The 26,096-nt window shown below is 39.6% G+C and overlaps 2 protein-coding genes across 5 annotated transcripts in view; one reads left to right on the top strand and one right to left on the bottom strand.

The window, feature by feature from the left end:
- The window catches only part of SPDYA (speedy/RINGO cell cycle regulator family member A), a 31,875-nt gene extending 22,872 nt beyond the window's left edge, over positions 1 to 9,003 (top strand). Inside the window, exon 6 of the mRNA XM_081254060.1 lies at positions 8,914 to 9,003. Coding sequence (XP_081110186.1) covers positions 8,914 to 9,002 — 89 coding nt within the window. The 3' untranslated portion in view covers position 9,003. The remainder of the gene's footprint in view (positions 1 to 8,913) is intronic.
- TRMT61B (tRNA methyltransferase 61B) lies at positions 9,003 to 25,289 on the bottom strand. 4 transcript variants are annotated; one of them, XM_081254059.1, is made up of 7 exons: positions 24,555 to 25,289; positions 19,392 to 19,494; positions 15,975 to 16,165; positions 11,345 to 11,436; positions 10,183 to 10,409; positions 9,391 to 9,468; positions 9,003 to 9,311 (listed from the first exon to the last, which is right to left on the bottom strand). In XM_081254059.1, exons 1-7 carry the CDS (start codon positions 25,266 to 25,268, stop codon positions 9,268 to 9,270), a joined length of 1,449 nt encoding a protein of 482 aa, XP_081110185.1. In that variant the 5' UTR covers positions 25,269 to 25,289; the 3' UTR covers positions 9,003 to 9,267. The 4 variants fall into 4 exon arrangements, with proteins under 4 accessions (XP_081110185.1, XP_081110184.1, XP_081110182.1 ...); XM_081254058.1 differs by having other exon boundaries at positions 9,187 to 9,311; positions 10,210 to 10,409; positions 24,555 to 25,272; XM_081254056.1 differs by having other exon boundaries at positions 9,265 to 9,468; positions 24,555 to 25,272.
- Positions 25,290 to 26,096: the final 807 nt, after the last annotated feature.

The raw sequence follows: 26,096 nt of genomic DNA, 5'->3' as shown, positions 1-26,096 counted from the left end.
GGAAAAATGATAAATAACATATAAGGGAACTCCCATAAGGTTAACAGCTGATTTCTCAACAGAAACTCTACAAGCCAGAAGGGAGTGGCATGATATCCTTAGAGTAATGAAAGGGAAGAATCTACAACCAACATTACTCTACCTAGCAAGGATCTCATTCAGATTCAATGGAGAAATCAAAAGCTTTACAGACAAGCAAAAGCTAAGAGAATTCAGCACCACCAAACCAGTTCTATAACAAATGCTAAAGGAACGTCTCTAAGTGAGAAACACAAGAGAAGAAAAGGAACTACAAAAACAAACCCAAAACAATTAAGAAAATGGTCATAGGAACATACATATCAATAATTACCTTAAACATGAATGGATTAAATGCTCCAACCAAAAGACACAGGCTCACTGAATGGATACAAAAACAAGACCCATGTATATGCTGTCTACAAGAGACCCACTTCAGACCTAGGGACACATACAGACTGAAAGTGAGGGGATGGAAAAAGATACTCCATGCAAATGGAAATCAAAAGAAAGCTGGAGGGGCTTCCCTGGTGGCGCAGTGGTTGAGAGTCTGCCTGCTGATGCAGGGGACACGGGTTTGTGCCCCAGTCCGGGAAGATCCCACATGCCACGGAGCAGCTGGGCCCGTGAGCCATGGCCGCTGAGCCTGCATGTCCAGAGCCTGTGCTCCGCAACGGGAAAGGCCACAACAGTGAGGGCTGTGTACCACAAAAAAAAAAAAAAAAAAAGCTGGAGTAGCAATATTCATATCAGATAAAATAGTTTAAAATAAAGAATGTTACAAGAGACAAGGAAGGACACTACATAATGATCAAGGGATCAATCCAAGAAGATATAACAATTAAAAATATATATGCACCAACATAGGAGTACCTCCATACATAAGGCAACTGCTAACAGCTATAAAACAAGAAATCGACAGTAACACAATAATAGTGGGGGACTTTAACACCTCACACCAATGGACAGATCATCCAAAATGAAAATAAATAAGGAAACAGAAGCTTTAAATGACACAAGACACCAGATAGATTTAATTGATATTTATAGGACATTCCATCCAAAAACAGCAGATTACACTTTCTTCTCAAGTGCACACGGAACATTCTCCAGGATAGATCACATCTTGGGTCACAAATCAAGCCTCAGTAAATTTAGGAAAATTTAAATCATATCCAGCATCTTTCCTGACCACAACACTATGAGATTAGAAATGAATTACAGGGAAAAAAAGTAAAAAACACAAACACATGGAGGCTAAACAATACGTTACTAAATAACCAAGAGATCACTGAGGAAATCAAAAAATACCTAGAGACAAATGACAATGAAAACATGACAATCCAAAACCTATGGGATGCAGCAAAAGCAGTTCTAAGAGGGAAGTTTATAGCTATACAAGCCTACCCCAAGAAACAAGAAAAATCTCAAACAATCTAACCTTACACCTAAATGAACTAGAAAAAGAAGAACAAACAAAACCCAAAGTTAGCAGAAGGAAAGAAATCATAAAGATCAGAGCAGAAATAAATGAAATAGAAACAAAGAAAACAATAGCAAAGATCAATAAAACTAAAAGCTGATTCTTTAAGAAGATAAACAAAATTGATAAACCATTAGCCAGACTCATCAAGAAAAAGAGGGAGAGGACTCAAATCACTAAAATTAGAAATGAAAAAGGAGAAGTTACAACAGACACCACAGAAATACAAAGCATCCTAATAGACTACTACAAGCAACTCTATGCCAATAAAATGGAAAACCTGGAAGAAATGCACAAATTCTTAGCAAGGTATAACCTTCCAAGACTGAACCAGGAAGAAAGAGAAAATATGAACAGACCAATCACAAGTAATGAAGTTGAAACTGTGGTTAAAAATCTTCCAACAAACAAAAGTCCAGGACCAGATGGCTTTAGAGGTGAATTCTATCAAACATTTAGAGAAGAGCTAACACCCATCCTTCTCAAACGCTTCCAAAAAATTGCAGAGGAAGGAACACTCCCAAACTCATTCTATGGGCCACCATCACCCTGATACCAAAACCAGACAAAGATACTACAAAAAAAGAAAATTACAGACCAATATCACTGATGAATATAGATGCAAAATTCCTCAACAAAATACTAGCAAACAGAATCCAACAACAGATTAAAAGGATCATACACCATGATCAAGTGGGATTTATCCCAGGGATGCAAGGATTCTTCAATATATGCAAATCAATCAACATGATACACCATATTAACAAATTGAAGAATAAAAATGATATGACCATCTCAATAGATGCAGATAAAGCTTCTGACAAAATTCAACACCCATTTATGATAAAAACTCCAGAAAGTGGGCATAGAGGGAACCTACCTCAACATAATAAAGGCCATATACAACAAACCCACAGCAAACATCATTCTCAGTGGTGAAGAACTGAAAGCATTTCCTCTAAGATCAGGAAAAAGACAAGGATGTCCACTATCACCACTATTATTCAACATAGTTTTGGAAGTCCTAGCCATGGCAATCAGAGAAGAAAAAGAAATAAAAGGAATCCAAATTGGAAAAAAAGGGAGTAAAACTGACACTGTTTGCAGATGACATGATACTCTACATAGAGAATCCTAAAGATGCTACCAGAAAACTACTAGAGCTAATCAATGAATTTGGTAAAGTTGCAGCATACAAAATTAGTGAACAGAAATCTCTTCCATTTCTATACACTAATGATGAAATATCTGAAAGAGAAATTAAGGTAACACTTCCATTTACCACTGCAACAAAAAGAATAAAATACCTAGGAATAAGCCTACCTAGGGAGACAAAAGACCTGTATGCAGAAAACTATAAGACACTGGTGAAAGAAATTAAAGATGATACCAACAGATGGAGAGATATGCCATGTTCTTGGATTGGAAGAATCAGTATTGTGAAAATGACTATACTACCCAAAGCAATCTACAGGCTCAATGCAATCGCTATCAAATTACCAATGGCATTTTTTACAGAACTAGAACAAAAAATCTTAAAATTTGTATGGAGACACAAAAGACCCCGAATAGCCAAAGCAGTCTTGAGGGAAAAAAACGGAGCTGGAGGAATCAGACTCCCTGACTTCAGACTATACTACAAAGCTACATAATCAAGACAATATGGTACTGGCACAAAAACAGAAACATAGATCAATGGAACAAGATAGAAAGCCCAGAGATAAACCCACGCACCTATGGTCAACTAGTCTATGACAAAGGAGGCAAGGATATACAATGGAGAAAAGACAGTCTCTTCAATAAGTCATGCTGGGAAAACTGGAGAGCTACATGTAAAAGAATGAAATTAGAACACTACCTAACACCATACACAAAAATAAACTCCAAATGGATTAAAGACTTATAAATGTAAGACCAGACACTATAAAACTCTTAGAGGAAAACATAGGAAGAACACTCTTTGACATAAATCACAGCAAGATCTTTTTTGATCCACCTCCTAGAGTAATGGAAATAAAAACAAAAATAAACAAATGGGACCTAATGAAACTTCAAAGCTTTTGCACAGCAAAGGAAACCATTAACAAGATGAAAAGACAACCCTCAGAATGGGAGAAAACATTTGCAAACGAATCAACAAAGGATTAATCTCCAAAACATATAAACAGCTCATGCAGTTCAATATTAAAGAAACAAACAACCCAACCCAAAAATGGGCAGAAGACCTAAATAGACATTTCTCCAAAGAAGACATACAGATGGCCAAGAAGCACATGAAAAGCTGCTCAAGATCACTAATTATTAGAGAAATGCAAATCAAAACTACAATGAGGTATCACCTCACACCAGTTAGAATGGGCATCATCAGAAAATTTACAAAGAACAAATGCTGGAGAGGGTATGGAGAAAAGGGAACCCTCTTGCACTGTTGGTGGGAATGTAAATTGATACAGCCACTATGGAGAACAGTATGGAGGTTCCTTAAAAAACTGAAAGTAGAATTACCATGTGATCCAGCAATCCCACTACTGGGCATATACCCAGAGAAAACCATAATTCAAAAAGATACATGCACCCCAATGTTCATTGCAGGACAATAGCCAGGTCATGTAAGCAACCTAAATGCCCATCAACAGATGAATGGATAAAGATGTGGTACATATATACAATGGAATATTACTCAGCCATACAAAGGAACGAAATTGGGTCATTTGTTGAGACGTGGATGGATCTAGAGACTGTCATACAGAGTGAAGTAAGTCAGAAAGAGAAAAACAAATATCGTATATTAACGCATATATGTGGAACCTAGAAAAATGGTACAGATGAACCGGTTTGCAGGGCAGAAATTGAGACACAGATGTAGAGAACAAATGTATGGACACCAAGGGGGGGAAAGCCATGGGGGGGGTGGTGGTGGGATGAATTGGGCGATTGGGATTGACATGTATCCACTGATGTGTAGAAAATTGATGACTAATAAGAATCTGCTGTACAAAAAAATAAATAAAATTAAATTTAAAAATTAAACAAAAAAAAAAAAGAACAAAGGCCCTGATGAAAGGTTGTATGGAGTGAACTGGGAGAGAATTCCAACCATAATTTGAACAAATATTTAAAGAAAGCAGAACAGAAGCACTTATATTTTATTCAAACTAGCCCCTTAGATATCAAAAGTAGTCACACCCTATGTTTAGGCTTTGATATTTCAATGGGAAATCAGAGTGCACCCAGGGGGTAAGGGGCTCTGCCAGTCAGCTTGCTTCGAGAAAAAAAAGGAAAGCAGGTCTTTGAGGGATTTTGGATGAAAAGTGGGGCACTTGATTTAGGGCAGTTGTAAATGGAACTGTGCTTTCTTCCTGTCCCTGGATGAAATCCCTGACACCCTGGTTTAGGATATATAGGTCCTATATAGGAAGAAATAAGTATTTACTCATTTGTGTTTTAGTCTGAGTGGGAATTCAAGGTTAAATGTAAAACCTGTTGTTTCAGGATGACAGAGGGTAGGCAATACAAAGAAAAATTATTGGTCATACATACACTTGACCAATAATCGTTTACATTCATTTTCCCTCAGTAGGCTTAACAAGTCATTGGGCTAACGGGGGGTGGAGAGGATTAAGGGTAACATGGTATTATCAGGAACAGTGGTCTCTTACTGACTCAGCAGCTGTTTTGATGCCCAGGAAATGGCCTCTACCAGCAAAATTTTCTTCCTCCAGTCCATATAAGGCGGTTGGAATCACCTAAGGTTTGTGGCTGCAGACAACTCAATTCATTCTCCAGGAGAGATACAAAGAGCTGATGCTCTGCTCTAGGCTTTTATGATAAAACTTACCAATAGCTGGTATCGATGCTTCCATCCTTCTTTCAAACACAAGCAACTTCTTGCTTTTCAGGTTAAAAACATGTTTTTCTGCCTTAAAATTTTTTTCTCAAAACAACATGTTCAACGAACAAGTTTTACATAAACATGTTTATGACATTTACTAAGAATAAAATAGTTGATTTTGATAAGGTTGTGGGAGATAGATGAGGCATTCTTTACAAACTTACATGCATCACAATCACCAATCACATGTTAGCCACCTTATAAAGGTAGTCTCATTTAACACCTGACCCCCCCAAGAAATCCTGAAGTGGCACTATGACATTCATTTTACTGATGAAGAAACAAACTCAGAAAAGTCACAGCTGCAAAGTAAAACAGCAACAATGAAAACAGCAAGATGAGAACCCAGTTCTATCTGAATAGACAGCACATTTTTATACTTACTAAACTACATTGTTTCTCTTTACCTGATGCTGTCTTAAGCCTTATGACACCTAGGCTAGTATATCTGAGACATGGGTACATATTATTATGTATTATCTGAGGACTCTCCAGATTTTAGAGTGAAGCCAAGGGAAAAAAGCAGTATACCAAACCTTAGTCCTGGGTCACGTAGGCAGGCACAAGACATTCCGTTATATAATCTAAAACCAAATAATTTTTCCTCAGAAATAAATCCTTCTCTGAACTTCCTTATTTACTTTTGTCATTACCACTGTTCTAGTCATCCCAATTTAAAATCCTTAATGAAGGCATAATCAGGGTTTATAAATTAATGATGCGATAAGGGCAATGCTAACTATATGATCAACATTTATGAGCACAAAAGATTTCAGAATCAATTCTGTAGGGTGAGAGACATAGTGGAGGCTGTTCCAAGGAAGTTATTTATGAGCTGGGCTGAATCCTGTTTGCCCAGAGAAATAAGGCAAACAGTAGATGTTTGCCTGAACAGTAGATGAAAGTTTGAATATATATAGCTTCTCTCCCTCTACATCCAATGAACCACCAGCTTATCTGGTTCTTCCTTCACAATATTTTTTTACACTTGCCCCTTTTCCACCCCTCATAGTTGTATATTAATACAGATCACCTCATAGTTGTATACTATGTATTACTATGACATTTCTGATTAATAGTTTTTTCCTTCCTTTAAATACTCAGACACCACTAACAGACTAACTTTTAAAAAGTATCTGCTTTTACATGTCCAAGGAAACTTCAGAAGTTCCCTACTGACTCTGAAGTATAAAGTTCAAACTCAAAGTCTTCCACAATCTGCGAGCTATATACTTAAATTTCCCCCTAGAACAACCAAGTCAACAGATGAAATAACACCTGATCCAGTGTAGACTTCAAGCCATCAGCAAACTTTTACTGACCATTTACTGGGTGGAAAAGTCAGGGCCTCTGGAAGTTACTGGGAAGACAGTTGTGAACCAGTCAAAATCTCTAGGAGTTTATATTATGGTAAATGAGAACCAGACATGAACATAGAAAGCTAACTTTAGAAGAAGGCACCTGTCCCACAAGCCAGATTATAAACATGCTTAGTGTTCAATGGAGAGATGGATAAAGGGCTTAAGCTGGACTTTGATTAACTATATAAATAAATGTTTATTTGCTTATATAGTTTGGTTTTCAACTCATTATTAGAATGGACACTGTTAGCTCTTGTTCAGTTCAGCATCTACTAAGCATAGTGTACTGAACAGAAACTATTCTACATGAAATAGAAGAAGGCACAACTTTTCTTTGCTCTTAAGCCAGCCCCTTCTCCAAGAAGTACAATTAGGGCCTGCATTCAAAACAATAAATGGGGCTTCCCTGGTGGCGCAGTGGTTGAGAGTCCGCCTGCCGATGCAGGGGACACGGGTTCGTGCCCCGGTCTGGGAAGATCCCACATGCTGCGGAGCAGCTGGGCCCGTGAGCCATGGCCGCTGAGCCTGTGCGTCCAGAGCCTGTGCTCCGCAGTGGGAGAGGCCACAACAGTGAGAGGCCCGCGTAAAGCAAAAAAAAAAAAAAACAATAAATGAAGGACAGAATTTCACTAGTAGTTAAATAGAAAGGCAGAAGAAAGGGGAGTATTCCATGATGGAATCTAAAAATATACATCAGAGCATCTATAGATCTGGAAATGTTATGAAAACTTTAAAGCCATTATTATTGTATGAGCGTTCGGATACTTACCATTCAGAAATGGTAACAGAAGACTACTCCGCTTATGATTCAATCAGTTCTCCAAATGCAACCAATCTGTGTTTTTCAAAACACAGATCTAAGCATGTTACCACTTACTTCATGAAATCTTTCAATAGCACCCCATTTTTCTTAGGATAGACAAACTCCTTAACAGGTCTACAAGATCCTCCATGGCCTGACCCCTACCTATCTTTCAGTCAACCCCATCACTGGCCTATTCTGTTCTCATTTTCCCTGCTGTAGTTAACTCTTACCTGCCCTTCAGGTCTCAGCTCAATTGACACTTGCACAGGTAATTACCTGATCAGAGCAAAACCTCTACTAAATCCTGTACTTCTCTGAAGTATTTATAACAGTTTTAGTTTTATATTTGTGTGATTATTTAATGTCTATCTCTACTATAGGCTGTAAAGTCTAAAAAGGCAGAGATTTTAGACTAAATTTTCCACAGAATGAAAAATATGTAAAATGTTATTTAGAATATGTACATTATTTTAAGTAGTTCTAGCCTAAGGGATAAGTAGCATATATCCTCCCAGGCACTACTACTTCAAAACCTATAAAACATCTATATTTAAATAATAACTATAAGCTTATGTTTATCTGTAAAATATGGATAATCTTAAGGATGAGCTACACATATTAAATGAAAAGATATTATAACGTTCTTAAAACAATGTAAGGCACATGGTAAATGCTAAATAACATTATTCATAGTGCCTATGAATAATAATAAGCCCTAGTCCTAATTAATTCATATTTATAAAAAGTGTATCTCTCCAAATATTATTTTTTGGCTGCGCCGTGCAGCTTGCAGTATCTCAGTTCTCCGACCAGGGACTGAACCTGGGCCACAGCAATGAAAGCACTGAGTCCTAACAACTGGACCACCAGGGAACTCCCCAAACATTTGATTTATATAACAGAACAATTCTCATGTTCTTTCAAACTGTTAAAATGATTCTGAGAAAGATAAGAGATTCAAGAATTGCTACATCTTTTTTTTTTTTTTTGAGGTAAGTGGGCCTCTCACTGTCGTGGCCTCTCCCATTGCGGAGCACAGGCTCCGGACGCGCAGGCTCAAAGGCCATGGCTCACGGGCCCAGCCGCTCTGCAGCATGTGGGATCCTCCCAGACCGGGGCACGAACCCGTGTCCCCTGCATCGGCAGGCGGACTCTCAACCACTGCGCCACCAGGGAAGCCCTGCTACATCTTTTGTTACAATTTTTAGGATAGTTATTCTTATCAGTCTTCCTCCTATTATTTACTATAGCCTAGATTTGTTATTTTCTAAGACACATACAAGCCATTAAAATATGTACTTAAAATACACAGATACCTAAAATTTATCTCAAAATGCATATTTTATTTTGGTAGCCAATGACCATCAATCAAACAAAGAAAAGAAAACTAATTTCATGAAGAAAGACAAATCTATGGAATGGTTTACAGGAAGTGAAGAATGAGATGGCTCAACTAAACAAACTTGGAATCATTAACTACAAAATGTCAAACTAACTGCAAGACAAGTGTCAAAATGGGACATTTAAGCAGTTTCAAAATGTTACACATCTTTCTCTAGCTTTTGTTACTTTTCAAAATTACATGTAAAAGTTATACAAATTATAGTAGTAGCTAAAAATACCAATCTATGAAAGTAGTGATTTGCAATACAAAGTTCTATTTTGATATTTTTCTTCACATCTTCAAATCAGTTGTCATCTGAGGTACTCAGTTAAGTTGTGGTTTGCACTTCCTCAACTTGACAAGAAAAGCTAATTTGAAGGGAGGAAAAGGTAAGGGCATTGCAATTATGAGAAGAAAACACCATATAATATAGCATGAAAAACTTACCTGTATGACCAGTTTGCCAGTGTATAGGTCTAGCAATATAGGGAAATGATCCATAGGGAAAATCAGAATGTGATTCTTCTGTTATAGGACAAAATATGTATTGTAAGCTACATAAAATATTTTATAATTTGTTCACAAAACTGTTAAAAAACAAATTACTGTCCTTGTCCTGTAAGTTTTTTTCTCTCAGACTTTTTTTTTTTTTAGCATTTGTCTTGGAGCTATTCTGACAGTTATCTTACAGAAACAACTTGTCAAGGATGACATGATAAACCTATATATGGCTTTATAACCAAATGGATAAGCCCATATCATAAATCAATGGATGTCTGAAAACTTGTTTATGGCCTAAGTAATGTGTACATACAACAAGGACCTAAATTTAGTTCTTTGAAAAACTCCTAGAAGTTGCTTTTTGGAATATTAGCTATTTGCATATCGGGTCCTATTAAATTCTTTCCCTTCAGTGATAATCACTGATCTAAATTTAAAACATTCTTTAGTGTATTTAAAGTATTTCATAAGCCAATCCCTTTGTCACAAGTAAAATATGAATATTATACGAAGTTCAGTTCTTCAAAGGTATCAGTTTTACATAAAAGGCAGGAGATGTCATGATTCTGTCTCTTAAAAGATTTTAATTTAACAGAATAAATACCACATTTCAATTTCTATAGGAAAAACATAATAAATCCCTGAGAAATATTTTTATAATGTATTGCCCAATACATTCAGGAATGTATTCTCCGTTTATTGTTGCAAACACATGCATAAAATAAAACTGAAGCTCACCATGGTCATCTTCTTGAGACATCTCACCTTCAATTCTAATTTTCTTTTGAGAATGTAATTGTAAATCTCTGTTGATTTTAGGTTCCACTTTTTGAGGCAGAATTCCATTTTTCTGTTTTGCAAGGCAAACCAACCAATCTCTGACAATAACTTCACTTATCTTTTCACATGAGAGGGCAAGTTCACAGATGCGAATTCCATCTAAAAGTTCAATAACCTGTGTGATGCTTTCAAAAAAGTGAAAAATACAGTTTAAATTTCTACTACAACAATAACTTTATATTTAAGTTCACTATACCTCTTACCCCAATTTAAATGCTATGCTTAAATCAAAAGGGAAAAATGTAAAAATGCAAGTTAGGGCACATAAGAGGAGAATACTAAATAAAAACAATAAAGAGGGCTTCCCTGGTGGCGCAGTGGTTGAGAGTCCGCCTGCCGATGCAGGGGATGCGGGTTCGTGCCCCGGTCTGGGAGGATCCCACATGCTGCGGAGCGGCTGGGCCCGTGAGCCATGGCCGCTGGGCCTGAGCGTCCAGAGCCTGTGCTCCGCAACGGGAGAGTCCACAACAGTGAGAGGCCCGCGTACCGCAAAAAAAAAAAAAAAAAAAAAAAAAACAACAATAAAGAGACTATATCATTGTTCACATTACACTTTTAAAAACTTTTCTTCTAAATTATCAGAAGAAATATGCATCTTATACTACCATTTATGTAAAGGATGATTTAAACAGCAATATAACTGAATTTGGGACATATGCTGTTTCATAACAGGGTTTTTTTTCGACTTTTTAAAATATTTATTTATTTATTTTGGGCTGCATTGGGTCTTCACTGCTGCATGCAGGCTTTCTCTAGTTGTGGCGAGAGGGGGCTACTCTTCGTTGCAGTGCGCGGGCTTCTCATTGTGGTGGCTTCTCTTGTTGTGGCACATGGGCTTAGTTGCTCCACAGCATGTGGGATCTTCCCAGACCAGGGCTTGAACCCGTGTCCCTTGCATTGGCAGGCAGATTCTTAACCACTGTGCCACCATGGAAGCCCTTCATAACAGTTTTACGAGATAATATATACACTTAACTCAGTTACAAAATGAACACTTTAGCCTAGTACTTAAAACGAAACTGTGTTTAAAATAACATTACCAAAAAGTCACATTACTCACTTTGCTAGATATACAGCACATACACCACCCTGTTTAAGATTTGGGTACAAAACAGGCAAAGCAACTTGAGGATTCAACATATCCAAAGCTACCTGTAGTGAGGGAAAGAGAATCAGACTGAGTTTTGTTTAAATAAAGCATGTGTTTTCTTTTCTTATTGAGGTGAAATGATACACTTTGGGAAAGCAATTACCCAGTTAAAGTATTTCATTTTTTAGAATGTAATACTAATGACTGTCATTTTACCCCTCTCAAAAAGGCATACTTACAATTATACAATTTGTCATAGTACTTGACTACATAAAAATTGTAATGGTATATCTTGTACTTGGCAATGTCGATAATACAGGAATCTTCAGCTATATTTTATACACATACCTACATACACACACACATGCACACACACACAGTTGCCCCTTGAACAACATGGGTTTGAACTGCACAGGTCCACTTAACGCAAGGATTTTTTTCAATAGTAAACACTGCAGTACTACACAATCTGCGGTTGGTTGAATCTGAAGGTGTGGAACCTTGGATATGTTGGAACCACGGATAGGGAGGGACGACTATAAGTTATACTCAGATTTTTGACTGCACGTAGGAGTGCTGCCCCTAAACCCCATGTTGTTCAAAGGTCAACTGTATGTGTAAAGTTTCAATGCTTTAGTTCAGCTTTTGGCAATAGAAATTCACATTATCTCAAATATGTATTTTTATGTTCAAAAGTTTTGAATATTAATTTTAGAGATTCTAAAATTCAAGAATCATGTCCCTTATTTCTTTACTCTTCATTCAGTTGCAGAATACAGGGCTGTACTCAAAAGATGTCGAATGAATGCAAAGAGTAAATGAAATTACAAAAAAATTAACTGAAAACAAAAATACAGTCAAATAGAAAATAAAGTGACTTACTGATAGATAGCTCTAGAAATCTAATGTAGTTGGCACATCATAATATTTACTAAATTAGAAATTATTCTGTTCATGTGTTTTAAAAAAACCAGTAATAATGGGTCATCATTCATTATTAATTTATTCACCAAATATTTACTGAGCATCTACCATGTGCCAAGTATTTTGCTAAGTGGTAAAAATATAATGGGAGCTTATATTCTATTTTGTTCATAGGAACTTATATTCTAATTAAGGAATAGGCAGTAAACAAAAATCTAATAAATATGTAATTCAGAGGGTAATGAGTGACATGAAGAACTACAGGATTATAAAGGAGGACATGAAGGATAGAATGACAGGGCAGGGGAAGGAAGTACTATTTTATACATAGGCTGGTCAGTGAAGATACCTAAAGAAAATGATTAAGGTAACCCTGTGGAAATTGAGGGGGGAAGTGTGTTCCAGGTGCAGAGAACAGCAAATACAAATGCTCTGAGGCTGTAGGATACTTGGTGAGTCTGAGAAGGCCACAGTCGCTGCAGTGGAGACAAAAGGGGGAAAGTGGTAAGAGAAGAGTTCTCAGATGGTGGGGATGTGGTGGGGATGGGGAGGGACAGATTATGCAGAATCTTACAGACTTTAACTATACTCAGGAAGAGAAAAGTCACTGAAGAGTTTGAGACATGGTCTGACTTTTTAAACTTTTTTGAATGTGATAAACATAACATAAAAGTTGCCATTTCAAGTGTACAATTCAGTGGCATTAAGTACATTCTGACCTGGGCAAGGAAAGATGATGGTGACTTGCAATAGCAAATAGCATTGGATGTGATGAGAACACAGAGCCAATTAGAATTAGAATTGGCTGTCAGATGTGAGAGAAAGAAGTGAGAATGAATCCAATGTTTTTATCCTAAGCTACTGAAAGAATGGAGATGTCATTTACTATTGAGGAAAATGATTTAAGACAATGGGAAGAATAAGCTTGGGGAGAAATATTCAAGAATTCAAGATTTGGACACAAGTTTAAGATGCCTATTAGGGCTTCCCTGGTGGCACAGTGGTTGAGAATCCGCCTGCCAGTGCGGGGGACACGGGTTCAATCCCTGGTCTGGGAGGATCCCACATGCTGCAGAGCAACTAAGCCCGTGAGCCACAACTACTGAAACCCGTGCACCACAGCTGCTGGGAGCAACTAAGCCCGCTCGCCACAGCTGCTGAGGCCCACGCGCCTGGAGCCCGTGCTCCGTAATGGGAGAAGCCACCGTGATGGGAGGCCCATGCAGCGCAGCGAGGAGTGGCCCCCACTCGCCACAGGTGGGGAAAGTCGACATGCAGCAAAAGGGACCCAATGCAGCCATAAATAAATGAATGAATGCATAAATAAATACTTAAAAAAAAGATGCCTATTAGATATCCAAGTAAAGATCTCAATGACTAATCAAAGGGCCAACAGTGTGGACATAAATTGGTTTCTGTGACTGTAGTTTTAGTATATTATCAACAAGGACCAAAAATAAGACTACCAAGAAGGCTGCCAATCCAAAGCTCCATGGCTCAGCTAACAACATTACCATTCATTAGCCACTCAAATCAGGAACTTAGAGTCACTATTTGAATTAGAGTCACCTTGAATTCTCTTTTGAGAATCTGTGGGGTTTTGATGCTTTTATTTGGATTAAAATTATCCAGTCCTACAAATCTACCTCTTAGTATTTCTCAAATTCATCCTACTGCTAATGCTTTAGGTCAGGACCTCATAATATCTTGTAGAAACATTACAATAGCTTTCTACAAAGACTACGTAAATTCCCTTCTTTCACCAGAATTATTCTGAAACAGGAATCTGGACATTCTACTCCCCTACTTAAGAACTCATCAATATATGTCCATGCCTCTCTCTCGCTTTGTCACAGCTTACCCTTCCTTAAGTGCTACCTTCAAGCAGGACTTTCACCAACTGACAATTTTTAGAGACTTTCTTAAAGAAAGGAAAATTCTTCATGATCTAACTTTAACTTAATAATTCTATATTATGAGTAATTTATTTATGAACACCAACTATAATTCTTTGCCCCAATAGTATATGACTCTTCCCCAGAAGCTGACAGTTCTCCTCCTTCTATATGCTCTGAGTATTCATCTGACACTATTATTCAAGAGAGATTCAATTGAAAAAATCTAGTAAGGAGTATTCTTTCCTTTGGAACAGGGATGGATGTTTCAGCAGGTTTCCACAAGGCTGTAACAATACTATTAAAATCCTTTGTTGTGTTTCATGCTCATCAAGCAAAATTCTGATGACCAATTAAACTCCCACGTATCTGTGACATTCCTATGGATGGCCTACATAGAACAAGTCCTCTTTCTGCCCTTATTGAGCTATATAATATGCAAGCCAAACAAGGATGAGAAAAAAAACCAAACAAACTGTGGTCCTTGTGTCCAGGAAGCTGTGCCACTGTAGCTATTGGCTTTAGTTTTATTAGAGATGGGAACCAGTCCTGATAAATATCACCTCTTTGAACTTTACTTTATTTCTCACCTAGTTTCCCTTATAAAGTTCCTAAAATAATCTAAGTTTCCAAAAGCCAATTAAGAAAAGTGAAGAAGGGACTTCCCTGGTGGCACAGTGGTTAAGAATCCACCTGCCAATGCAGGGGACACGGGTTCGAGCGCTAGTCCAGAAGATCCCACATACCGTGGAGCAACAAGCCCATGCATCACAACTACTGAGCCTGTGCTCTAGAGCCCATGAGCCACAACTACTGAGCTCGTGTGCTACAACTACTGAAGCCCACGCACCCAGAGCCCATGCTCCGCAACAAGAGAAGCCACCACAATGAGAAGCCCGTGCAATGCAATGAAGAGTAGCCCCTGCTCCCTGCAACTAGAGAAAGCCCGCACGCAGCAACGAAGACCCAACACAGCCAAAAATAAATAAATAAAATAAAATAAATAAATTTATTTTTTAAAAAAAGAAAGAAAAGCAAAGAAGACTTCTTACCCAGACCTCAGTCCATAGCGTCAAGCCATGAACTGATAATGGCATCACCAAGGATAAGGCAACTTAAACTATTATTGTGAAACTTTGAGGTCATCTAATAGCACTATGGCCCACATCTCCACCATCACTGTTCACAGCTTAAAATAGCATTCTCTCGTCATCTATCCTTTTACCTTCATACTACTCTGCTTCTCCTCCCCTAACTCAACCTCCCACTCCTCCACCTCCTCACAAATCCCTCCACTCCACTTTCTGGAGCTTTGTTCACAATAAATATGCCTCTATCCTCAACATCTTTAATTAACACTCCTCTACATCCTGACTTTAACTGTCTAAAGATGCCTCTTGCCTCTTCCCTCAAAAATGAAGGCTATTTATTCCTCCAAATCTCACAATATGAGGTCAGGTGCGGGGCTCAGTATGCTCCCAATGCTGCTTCCAAATTATTATTCCTTTATCCTAGAAACGTTGAAGTTCATGATGCTCAACTACTCCTCCTAGTATTTCATCATTACCCCACATTTATTAACAACTTTGGCACCTAATTCAGTATATCTCTCTGCTCTAAATCCCACCATGATATTAAAGGAAAATATTCCTCCCACTCTTAGAGATAGAAATGGGGCAAATAATGAAGGAAGATCCTTTTCCATATAAAAGAAGCGTGGTCCTTGTTTTCTTTGTACTCAGTATTAGATAATATCATAGGGCTCATTTTAGAAAACTTACCGCATCAAATGTTAAAGATTTTACATCTTCAGTTGCTCCTAAAATATCCTTATGAATAAAATCCACGTTGTCTGGCCACTCTTCTACATGACTCATTTTCCATGAATCACGCCAGTGTTTGTAATTCTTCTTAGCCAGTTCATGGTGGTCTTTTCTAATTTCAAAACTTATGACTCGTCCTTGTGATCCAACTTAATTTAAAAAAAATTATGACATTACACAGTATTAATCAGTACATAAAGAATGTCAAAATTTTATTTTGCAAAGGTATTACATGGATGTGAAAAAATAATGCAAATAGTTCAAGGTTACAAAAGTCTCTACCCTATCCCAAATACCCAATCAATCTCCCTCATCAGAGACAATCATTCCACCATAGTTATTTACCCTTCCCGAGATAGTCGCTGCCTTTAGTACAAGTGTGCAAGTATCTTTCTCTGTTTTTAACACACGTTGTTACCTATCATATATACTGTCCTGTACCTTCCTTCTTATTTACCAATGCCATTTCAGTGATTAATGATCTACTGCATTTTTTTAAACAGCTATTATGTTCCATTGTATGACTATGCCATAGTTTATTTAACCAGTCACCTATCGATGAACATTTAGCTTGTTTCTAGTCTTATGCTATAACAAACAATATTGCAATAAAAATTATTTTGCCTAAGTCTTTGTACACATGAGCCAGTATATCTATAGGATAAAGTCCTAAAAATGGAATTGCTGACTCAAGGGATATGTGAATATTTTTATTTTGAAAATTACCAAATTGTCCTCCAAAAAAACGATACCAATTTACACTCGACCAACAATGTATTAGAGTGCCTATTTCTCCATATTCTCTCCAACAAAGAGTTGTCAAACTTTTTATCTGTATCAATCTAAAAATTGCATATAGTTTATCATTGTAGTGTTAATTTGCATGTCTTTTGCTATGGATGAAGTTAGGCCTTTCAGATACTTAAAAGCTACTTGTTTTTTTTTTAATTTAATTAATTTATTTATTTATTTTTGGCTATGTTGGGTCTTCGTTGCGGTGCTCAGGCTTCTCTTGTTGTGGAGCATGGGCTCTAGGTGCACAGTCTTCAGTAGTTGTGGCATGTGGGCTCAGTAGTTGTGGCTCGTGGGCTCTAGAGCACAGGCTCAGTAGTTGTGGCGCACAGGCTTAGTTGCTCCGTGGCATGTGGGATCTTCCCAGCCCAGGGCTCGAACCCATGTCCCCTGCATTGGCAGGCAGATTCTCAACCACTGCGCCCTCAGGGAAGCCCCAGTACTTGTATTTTTGTGTGTGTCTGAAAAACTTTCAAACTATTTATCATAGTAATACTGCAGTTTCACAGAAAACTACTACATTTTAACTTACGGCAATTCATTTTCTACCCACCTCTATATGAGGTTATTTGATACCATTTGGAGGCTGTCCCAGATCAATCAGTCTATAGTTAAAATGAAGAGTTTAAATTGCAGCATGTCTCTTTAAAATGTAAGTCCAGCTGTAAGTCATCATGTTCTCAAGGGATAAAAATTAATGTTAGGGCTTCCCTGGTGGCGCAGTGGTTGAGAGCCCGCCTGCCAATGCAGGGGACGCGGGTTCGTGCCCCGGTCCAGGAAGATCCCACATGCCGCGGAGTGGCTGGGCCCGTGAGCCATGGCCGCTGAGCCTGCGCGTCCGGAGCCTGTGCTCCGCAACAGGAGAGGCCACAACAGTGAGAGGCCCGCATACCGCAAAAAAAAAAAAAAAAAAAAATTAATGTTAATAGTAGCATAAGCTAAACACTTAGAAAAGTATGGTGAAAATAAATCCATCCTGAAGATAAACAGCAATAGTTTCTTATCACTCATAGTTTGGGATTATTTATGCCATGACACTCCTCCAACACTATAGATATTAGAAATATAAACATTCTTCTCGTTTCACAAATTTTTTATAAATTCACTTTGTCAAATGCATTTAGGAATCTGTCACAGATTGTGAAGAAATGGCTGCCTTTAACTATGCACAGAAAAGAGTCCAACAAAGATGTGAGGAGCCCAAAATGAATTTCCTGACCCAGTATAAGTTGGATTATGTTTGTATGTGATGACATTAGGTCAAAAAACGAAAGGTGTAAGTTTAATTCAGTATATGTCTATCTGTAATCTTTATAAAATCTATCCACATACACCTACAACTGCTCTAACAATGTTTATTAGCTAAAAAAGAATGCACTAATAAAACCAACATGAATGATTAAAAAACAAATCTACCAAAAGAGAATGCTGTCTATTATTAGGTGAGAAAGGGAACACTGCAGAGGCAGCCAAACAAGCCAAAGCAATCCTTACAATCCGAGGAATTAAGTGGTCAAAGGGAGCAATAATCAACTACAATAACAGTAACCAGAAATCAAGTGGTGGGAACATGAACAGATATTTATGTTTACTATATACCTCTTGATTTTTGATTAGGTGCTACCTTCAAGCAGTACTTTTACCAACTGACAATATTTAGAGACTTTCTAAAAGACAGGAAAGTTCTTCATGATCTAGCTTTAACTTAATAGTTCTATATTACGTATTGATTTATTCATGAACAGCAAAAATAATTCTTTGCCCCTGATAGTATATGATTCTTCTCCAGCAGCTGACAATCCTTCTCCTTCTATATTCTCTCATACTGAGTATTCACTTGGCACTATTATCAACAAAAACATGTATGTGTGTGCACAAAAGACAAGTACAAGAATGTTCAGAGAAGCACTATTCACAATGTTCAACTCAAATGCCCATCAACAGCAGAATGGATCAACTGTGCTTTACTTACAAAAATAGCAACTAAAATGAAATAACCATTGCTACATGCAATGGCTGAATCTCACAAACAGAATGTTGAATGAAAACAACCAGATTCAAAAGAGTACAATACTACAGGATTCCTTTTACGTAAGATTCAAAACAGGCAAAACTAATCAATGGTGATAAAAGTCAGAGTGGTGGCTACCTTCTACCTTTGGGTAGGATAAGGACTGAGAAGGGATTTGAGGAGGTTTCAGTGGTACAATAACATTCCCTGTCTTGATCTGGGTAATAACTACATGAGTGTGGTCACGATATAAAAATTCACTGAGGTATACACTTATGATCTGTGTACTTTTCTGTAGCTATGTTATGTTCTAAAAAAAATTTAGTTAAAAAAAAAGCGTGGAGGGAACAACAGAAAGCAAACAGAGAGAGGGTTAGACAGAGAATGACTTGAATGAATGTACAAAATAGAAAGAAAAACAGTTGCTTACATTTGATTTCAAGGAGAATGCTCTCTATCACAAAGTTATGTGAATATTTTCTGAAACATATGTATCTATTTAACTTCCCGTTATTATGAACAGATTGAATGTTTTGTCATCTAACTTCAACTCATTTATCCCAATCTCTTACCTGCTTTGGATAAAAACAAGCTCATTCCACCAGAGCCCGAGCCAGCTTCCAAAACAGTATCACCTGGGTGGATATTCATCATCAACAGTATCATATTCATATCCTATGATTGAAATACAGCATGGGTGACTCTGTGACCAATAAATATGTACTAAGCACCTAGGCTTACAAACACTATGTTGGGCTTGGAGAAAAGAAGTGAAAAAAAAAAAAAAGGATTAAACTCTGGCCCTGCCTACCAAAAGTTTATATTTTACTTGATGAAATGAGAGATTCAAGAATCAGGTAGCAAATACAGAAGCACTTCAGTATAATATTGAAATTACAGAAAATAAGTAAGAATAGGAGCTCAGAGAAAGGAGAAATCAGCAGACTGCCCTAGCTTAAAGACATAGAGAATTTAAGGAAACAGTCACAAAGTAGAAACAGTTTTAAACAAAAAAGAGGTAGAGTAATAAACACAGTTTGCCCATCTCAGGAGGAGCGGTAAGGAGAGACCTGAATCCATGCTAACGCATCTGAACTTAACCTGGTAAGTAACTGGGGCATGTCACTGAGGTAATATTAATGGCATTTTATAAAGATTAATCTGTGAGACGAATACAGGATGTACTAGAATAGAAAAAAATTAGAGGTATAAAGACCAGTTAGGAAGTTATTATATAATCTCTGCATGAAATGATGAATGCTCATTTAGAATTAGGATACCAGGAATAGACAGGAGGACTCATTTGCCAAACTTTATAACTAAAGAATTGTTTTGTTAACGGGAATATCATGGATGATAGTAGTAATAGCTGTTTATTGAAACTTCACCGGGTGCCAGGCTTCTGTTAACTATGCAAACTGCTTTCAAACATTATCTTGTTTCATCAGAATAATAATATGAGAAAAGTATCACCATCCCCATTATAAGGATGAGAAATCAAAAAAGTAATTTGCCCAAGGTCACACAGCCAGGAATCAAGTGGGCAAGTCAGGGGTAGAACTGATGTTGAACTCCCAAACATCTAACAACGCTGTTGATCATTTCACTGTATAGTACAAATGCTATAGAGAGAGAAAAATTTAAATGTTAGCATTTATTTCAACATCCCCCCAATAACAAACCTTTCGAAGTTGCTAATAAGCAGCACATCTGGTAAGGTTTTACTATCTTTTCCTTCTCTGGCAAAAGCTGCTGTGAAAATTCTAAAAGAAACAGGAGGATTTCTAGGATCCTCTGTTGAGTCACAACAAAGTTGTATTAAATATAGGTTTGGCTGCATAAGAAACTATTTAACAGGTACAGTTATCTAATTAAAAGCCAAAATGTATTTTCTGAAATGATGGACTAAGGCTTGAACCAAATTATACTTAGACACATAATTCTTAAGGTGTATTAGTCAAAGAGTTTCATTAACAAATTCAAAGTCTTTCAGACATACATATCCTCTCCCATCTGCCAGGAACGTAGGAGTAGAGGTGGGAGGGGGCACAGATAACTTCACACAGGAGTGGGAGGCAGCTCCAGTAGCCATTTCAGTGAAATGCCCTGGAGAAGGCAGTTCTATTTCCTTGGCTCTTTCATATAAGACTAGAATTATAAAATTTTTTAAAAACTTTAGCACACTTTAACTTTTGCTTCCTGCCATTCGGGTTACCTGGTCTTCATGGAATGAGGTGGGAGCCCACTTCACATATCCTAGCGATTTCAGTCCAAAACTGGGGTGGGAATAGCATTTATTCATTTCCTTGCCTCTTTCCAAAAGGGATTTGAAGCTAATGGGAGACTCCTCTGAAGTTATGAAATATCACTCTACTATTGAGTTTTCTATACATTTTAAAACTTTAGGCTTTCAAACAATCTTTTCAGACTTTTTCCTTTTTTTCCCTTGGCAGGAATTTTAATCTCTTTCCTAACTAATTCAACAATATAAACCTAATCCTCAGCAGAAGGTTTTAATAAGTGGGCTGCACTTTAGTCTTAAGTGGCAACAATTTCTACTCTCCAATGGTCCTTATATAAGTATTCCAAACATGCAAATCAGCAGAAAAGATTAACTTAAAAATTTAGGGAGTGTTGGGAATTTCCTGGCGGTCCAGTGGTTAGGACTTGGCACTTGCACTGCCATGGTCCCAGGTTCAAACCCTGGTTGGGGAACTAAAATCCCGCAAGCCACAGGTGTGGCCTAAATAAATAAATAAATAAAAATAAAATAAAAATAAAAATTTAGGGAGTGTTGCCATTTATACTTCTACTCCAAACCTAAAAGTGCTTGATATTGACCCCTGTGAAATGTTCACACTTTACGCGTAACTGTTAGGAAGTTTATTAAAAATTGCTCCCTCAGACCAACTTTTAATATTAAGATAAAACTACATAATTCTACGGAGGAGACCAGCTTTCAAAAGTCAGTGCAGGGACTTCCCTGGTGGCGCAGTGGTTAAGAATCCTCCTGCCAGGGCTTCCCTGGTGGTGCAGTGGTTGAGAGTCCGCCTGCTGATGCAGGGGACACGGGTTCGTGCCCCGGTCCGGGAGGATCCCGCATGCCGCGGAGCGGCTGGGCCCATGAGCCATGGCCATTGAGCCTGAGCGTCCGGAGCCTGTGCTCCGCAACGGGAGAGGCCACAACAGTGAGAGGCCCCCGCATACCACCAAAAAAAAAAAAAAAAGAAAGAAAGAAAGAAGAATCCTCCTGCCAATGCAGGGGACGTGGCGTTCGAGCCCTGGTCCCGGAAGATCCCACATGCTGTAGAGCAACTAAGCCCGTGCGCCACAACTACTGAGCCTGCGCTCTAGAGCCCGCAAGCCACAACTACTGAAGCCCGCGCGCCTAGAGCCCGTGCTCCACAACAAGAGAAGCTGCCGCAATGAGAAGCCCTAGCAGTGCAACGAAGGGTAGCCCCCGCTCGTTTTGTTTTGTTTTGTTTTTTTGCGGTACGTGGGCCTCTCACTGTTGTAGCCTCTCCCATTGCGGAGCACAGGCTCCGGACGCACAGGCTCAGAGGCCATGGCTAATGGGCCCAGCCGCTCTGCGGCATGTGGGATCTTCCCGGACCGGGGCACGAACCCGTGTCCCCTGCATCGGCAGGTGGACTCTCAACCACTGCGCCACCAGGGAAGCCCCCCCGCTCGTTTTAACTAGAGAAAGACCACGCGCAGCAGTGAAGATGCAAAGCAGCCAAAAATAAATAAATAAATTTATTTTAAAAATATATAGAGAGAGACTGAATACCTACTTAGAACCTTCCAACAGTCACCCAATGCACATGGAATAAAATACTCATATCTCCAACCACAGCCCATCTCATACCATTCTCTCCCTCACCTAACCCACTCGGCCCACAGCAGGAACTCGGCAATACTCTTCCCTTTGCAAGCAATCTGCTCCTAGATCTTTGCAAGGCTGGCTCTTCCTTAATTAGTTTATCAAATGTACCTCCTCAGAGACCTTCTCTAACCACCTGACATAAAGTATTCTCCTCCCCCAGGTTACCCAACACAATGTTATTGTTAATCTACTTGTCTTCATGACACTTAGCACTACCTGAAATTATCGAATTCTTTCATTTACTTGTTTGTTCCTTGTCACCTCCTCTAGGACATAAAGTCTATGTTGAGAGCAAGGACTGTGGTTCACCACTTCACCTCCCTAAAATAGTGCCCTGAATATATAAGGTAGGTGAGTATTTACTAAAGAAATAATGAATGATTCCTCATCTAGGACTAGGAGGAGGAGTTGTTACAAAGGAACATTCTGCTCAAGGACAGTGACTGTGACTAATGATTAAAATAAACCACTAGCAATGGATCATTAGCATAAGATTGTAACAAGGAACTAGGTAGGTAATTTACTTATAAATAATATTCCTTTTATGTTTAGTGTCTAATTTTAGCTGTTTTCATATAAAAATTTTTTTTCTAATGGGAAAAGAATAGTGCAGGCTTCCCTAGTGGCGCAGTGGTTAAGAATCCGCCTTCCAATGCAGGGGACACGGGTTCGAGCCCTGGTCCAGGAAGATCCCACATGCCGCGGAGCAACTAAGCCCATGCGCCACAACTACTAAGCCCGCGTGACACAACTACTAGAGCCCGTGTTCCGCAACAAGAGAAGCCACCGCAATGAGAAGCCCGCGCACCACGACAAAGAGTAGCCCCCACTCGCCGCAACCAGAGAAAGCCCGTGAGCAGCAAAGACCAAACGCAGCCAAAAATAAAATAAATAAAATAAAAATTAAAATATATTTAGGGGTTCCCTGGTGGCGCAGTGGTTGAGAGTCCGCCTGCTGATGCAGGGGACACGGGTTCGTGCCCCGGTCCGGGAAGATCCCACATGCCGCGGAGCGGCTAGTCCCATGAGCCATGGCCGCTGAGCCTGCGCGTCCGGAGCCTGTGCTCAGCAACGGGAGAGGCCACAACAGTGAGAGGCCCGCGTACCGCAAAAAAAAAAAAAAAAAAAAAAAAAAAAAAAAATATATATATATATATATATATATATATATATAATTTTAAAAAGCATAGTGAGATATCTATTGTTGACAAAATATACCTCTAATAACATGCCTGATTAAATATGATGCTTAAAATATCGCCACAGTGGTACTAAAAAATTTCCCCCAAGAGTTCAACGTTCTCTTTTTTTTTTTTTTTGCGGTACGCGGGCCTCTCAGTGTTGTGGCCTCTCCCGTTGCGGAGCACAGGCTCTGGACGCGCAGGCTCAGCGGCCATGGCTCACGGGACTAGCCGCTCCGCGGCATGTGGGATCTTCCCGGACCGGGGCACGAACCCATGTCCCCTGCATCAGCAGGCGGACTCTCAACCACTGCGCCACCAGGGAAGCCCTCAACGTTCTCTTGAATGCTGAACTCGCAAACTTAAGAATTATGGGGAATAAATACACATTCTTATTGCCTAGTGAGTCCACATCACTCTATATAGTAAATCACTTTACAGATGAGAGAATCGAGGCTCCCAAGTTAAAATTAAAATCTGGCTATTTCTTCCTAAACTTAGTAATCATAAAATATGTAAAAGTCATAGCCATTGGTTAAAAAAAGAAGTGAGAACAATAAAAACTTGAAACGTGCTGAGATGTGCTCTAAGTACATTAATCATGTCTGTAGTACTGCATCCGTTTTGCTCTTGGTGGAACCAAATGAACCTAACTCCCATCGCATTACCTTAGGACATGTTATGGCAGGCCCTCTTTGCATCAGTAACACATAGTCTTCCAATGCTGGCCTCCTCAGCATGAAGTGCTTACCAGAGGAACTCCTCAGTATCTGGCCGGGGAACTTCCCCACGATCTCGCTGAACGGGACTGCCCCCCAGCTACTATTTAAGTGTCCGGCATTGCTCAACCTAAATAATTTTTTAAATTGTGTTTCTCTCTTCCCAGTCTCAGCTAAAATCAGCTCCCCAGCCCGAAAAGGCACCTCTCGGGTAGCTGACCAGGATGAGGAGACGTGAAGTTCGTCATCCTTGGTGGCAGACTGGGCCAAGGCGGGCAGTGAGGGACCCCCAGATCCTTGGTGTGCGGGACCCGACTGGCCCTGGTCTTCACTCGAGCCCTTGCGCTCTCGAGGGGATGACTCCTTTCGCGGCGTCGGTGGTCTGAGGCTTTCCAGTGACGAAAGACATCTGGTCCCAAGTCCCCGGACGAGCGGAGGGAGAAATGGAGGCGACTCTGCGTCTGGGGCTTTCCTCTGTGCCGCCTCGCGCTCTCCTTCTTCATCTCGCGCGTCTCTAGACGAGAATTTGCAACACAATAACCGGGGTCTCTCGAAGGGCTCTTGCCCAAGGCAGCGCAGGAATGGACACGTCCCGAACCCTGGCCACCTCCGGACACGCCTCAGCGGTAGCAAGACCAGGCCCAGGCGCCTGGTTGACAGCATGACTACCCGCGCAGGCGCAGTCGCAGGCGAGTGTCGCAGGGCCGAGGCTCCGCCTCTCGCTGCGCGCAGCATTGACGCAGCTGCCTGGGGGATGGACAGCTATTTCGCCGGAAGAACTCCGCTACAGCGCCTGCGTCCAGAGGAGGGGCGCAGCGGCCGAGTTGGCAGCCCGGGGTTTCGTGAGGTCGTCGCTGAGTAACCGTCCCGGGAGCGGGTCTCTTTCCCGCGCAGGGGCCCATTTTCCTCTTTGGAATGTGTGCAGAGTAAACAATTTACTGCTGACAAATCTCCACCAGCCTCGTCCGGGGACAAGAGGATTAAGAGAGACACAGCCTGTCAAAGCGTTGTCTAAGCTGAAGTCCTGTACCAGGGTTAGTTAGCTCGCTGGTAATCAGGAACAGGAACGTCAGTCGGTCACCATAAGTAAAACTGGCCCCGAGATGCGTTTTTATAGACTGCAGTTGGACGTGCCACCCGCTGACTGGAGCTTCTTTCCCAGCTGACCGCCTCCTTCCCCCAGTCCTAGCGAGTCCCTTTTGACTGGGCTCTGACCACCTGCATGCCCTCCCCAGGCCCAGAGAGTCGGCGACCCTACATTAAAGTGACTATTCACTGTGTGCTCATTTTACAGAATTGTTTTTGATCATTAAAATATAATAGTTAACTAAGTGTTTTACCCTCCCCAAAACTAAGTAAAATTATCTTAAAATGGGAAAAGGCCGATGTTAAAACAGGGGTGGCGGGGTAGAGGGGTGTTATAGGCTCCATTTCATCCCCCCCAAGTTCATGTATCGAAGTCCTAACCTTCAGTACCTCAGAATGGGACTG

This window comes from Mesoplodon bidens (genome assembly GCF_964165515.1).
Source record: "Mesoplodon bidens genome assembly, chromosome: 14".
NCBI lineage: Eukaryota > Metazoa > Chordata > Mammalia > Artiodactyla > Ziphiidae > Mesoplodon > Mesoplodon bidens.
Note: the sequence above shows the minus strand (reverse complement) of the source record. Positions and strands in the feature narration are given on the sequence as shown.

Excerpts from the sequence above, each read along its gene's own strand:
- TRMT61B (XM_081254056.1), bottom strand. The coding sequence starts at position 25,268 with ATGCTGTCAACCAGGCGCCTGGGCCTGGTCTTGCTACCGCTGAGGCGT. Across the intron at positions 10,410-11,344 it reads TGTGCTGTATATCTAGCAAA|CATCACACAGGTTATTGAAC; the intron begins GTGAGTAATGTG and ends CTTTTTTGAAAG. Across the intron at positions 9,469-10,182 it reads GTCTCAAGAAGATGACCATG|AAGAATCACATTCTGATTTT; the intron begins GTGAGCTTCAGT and ends GTCCTATAACAG.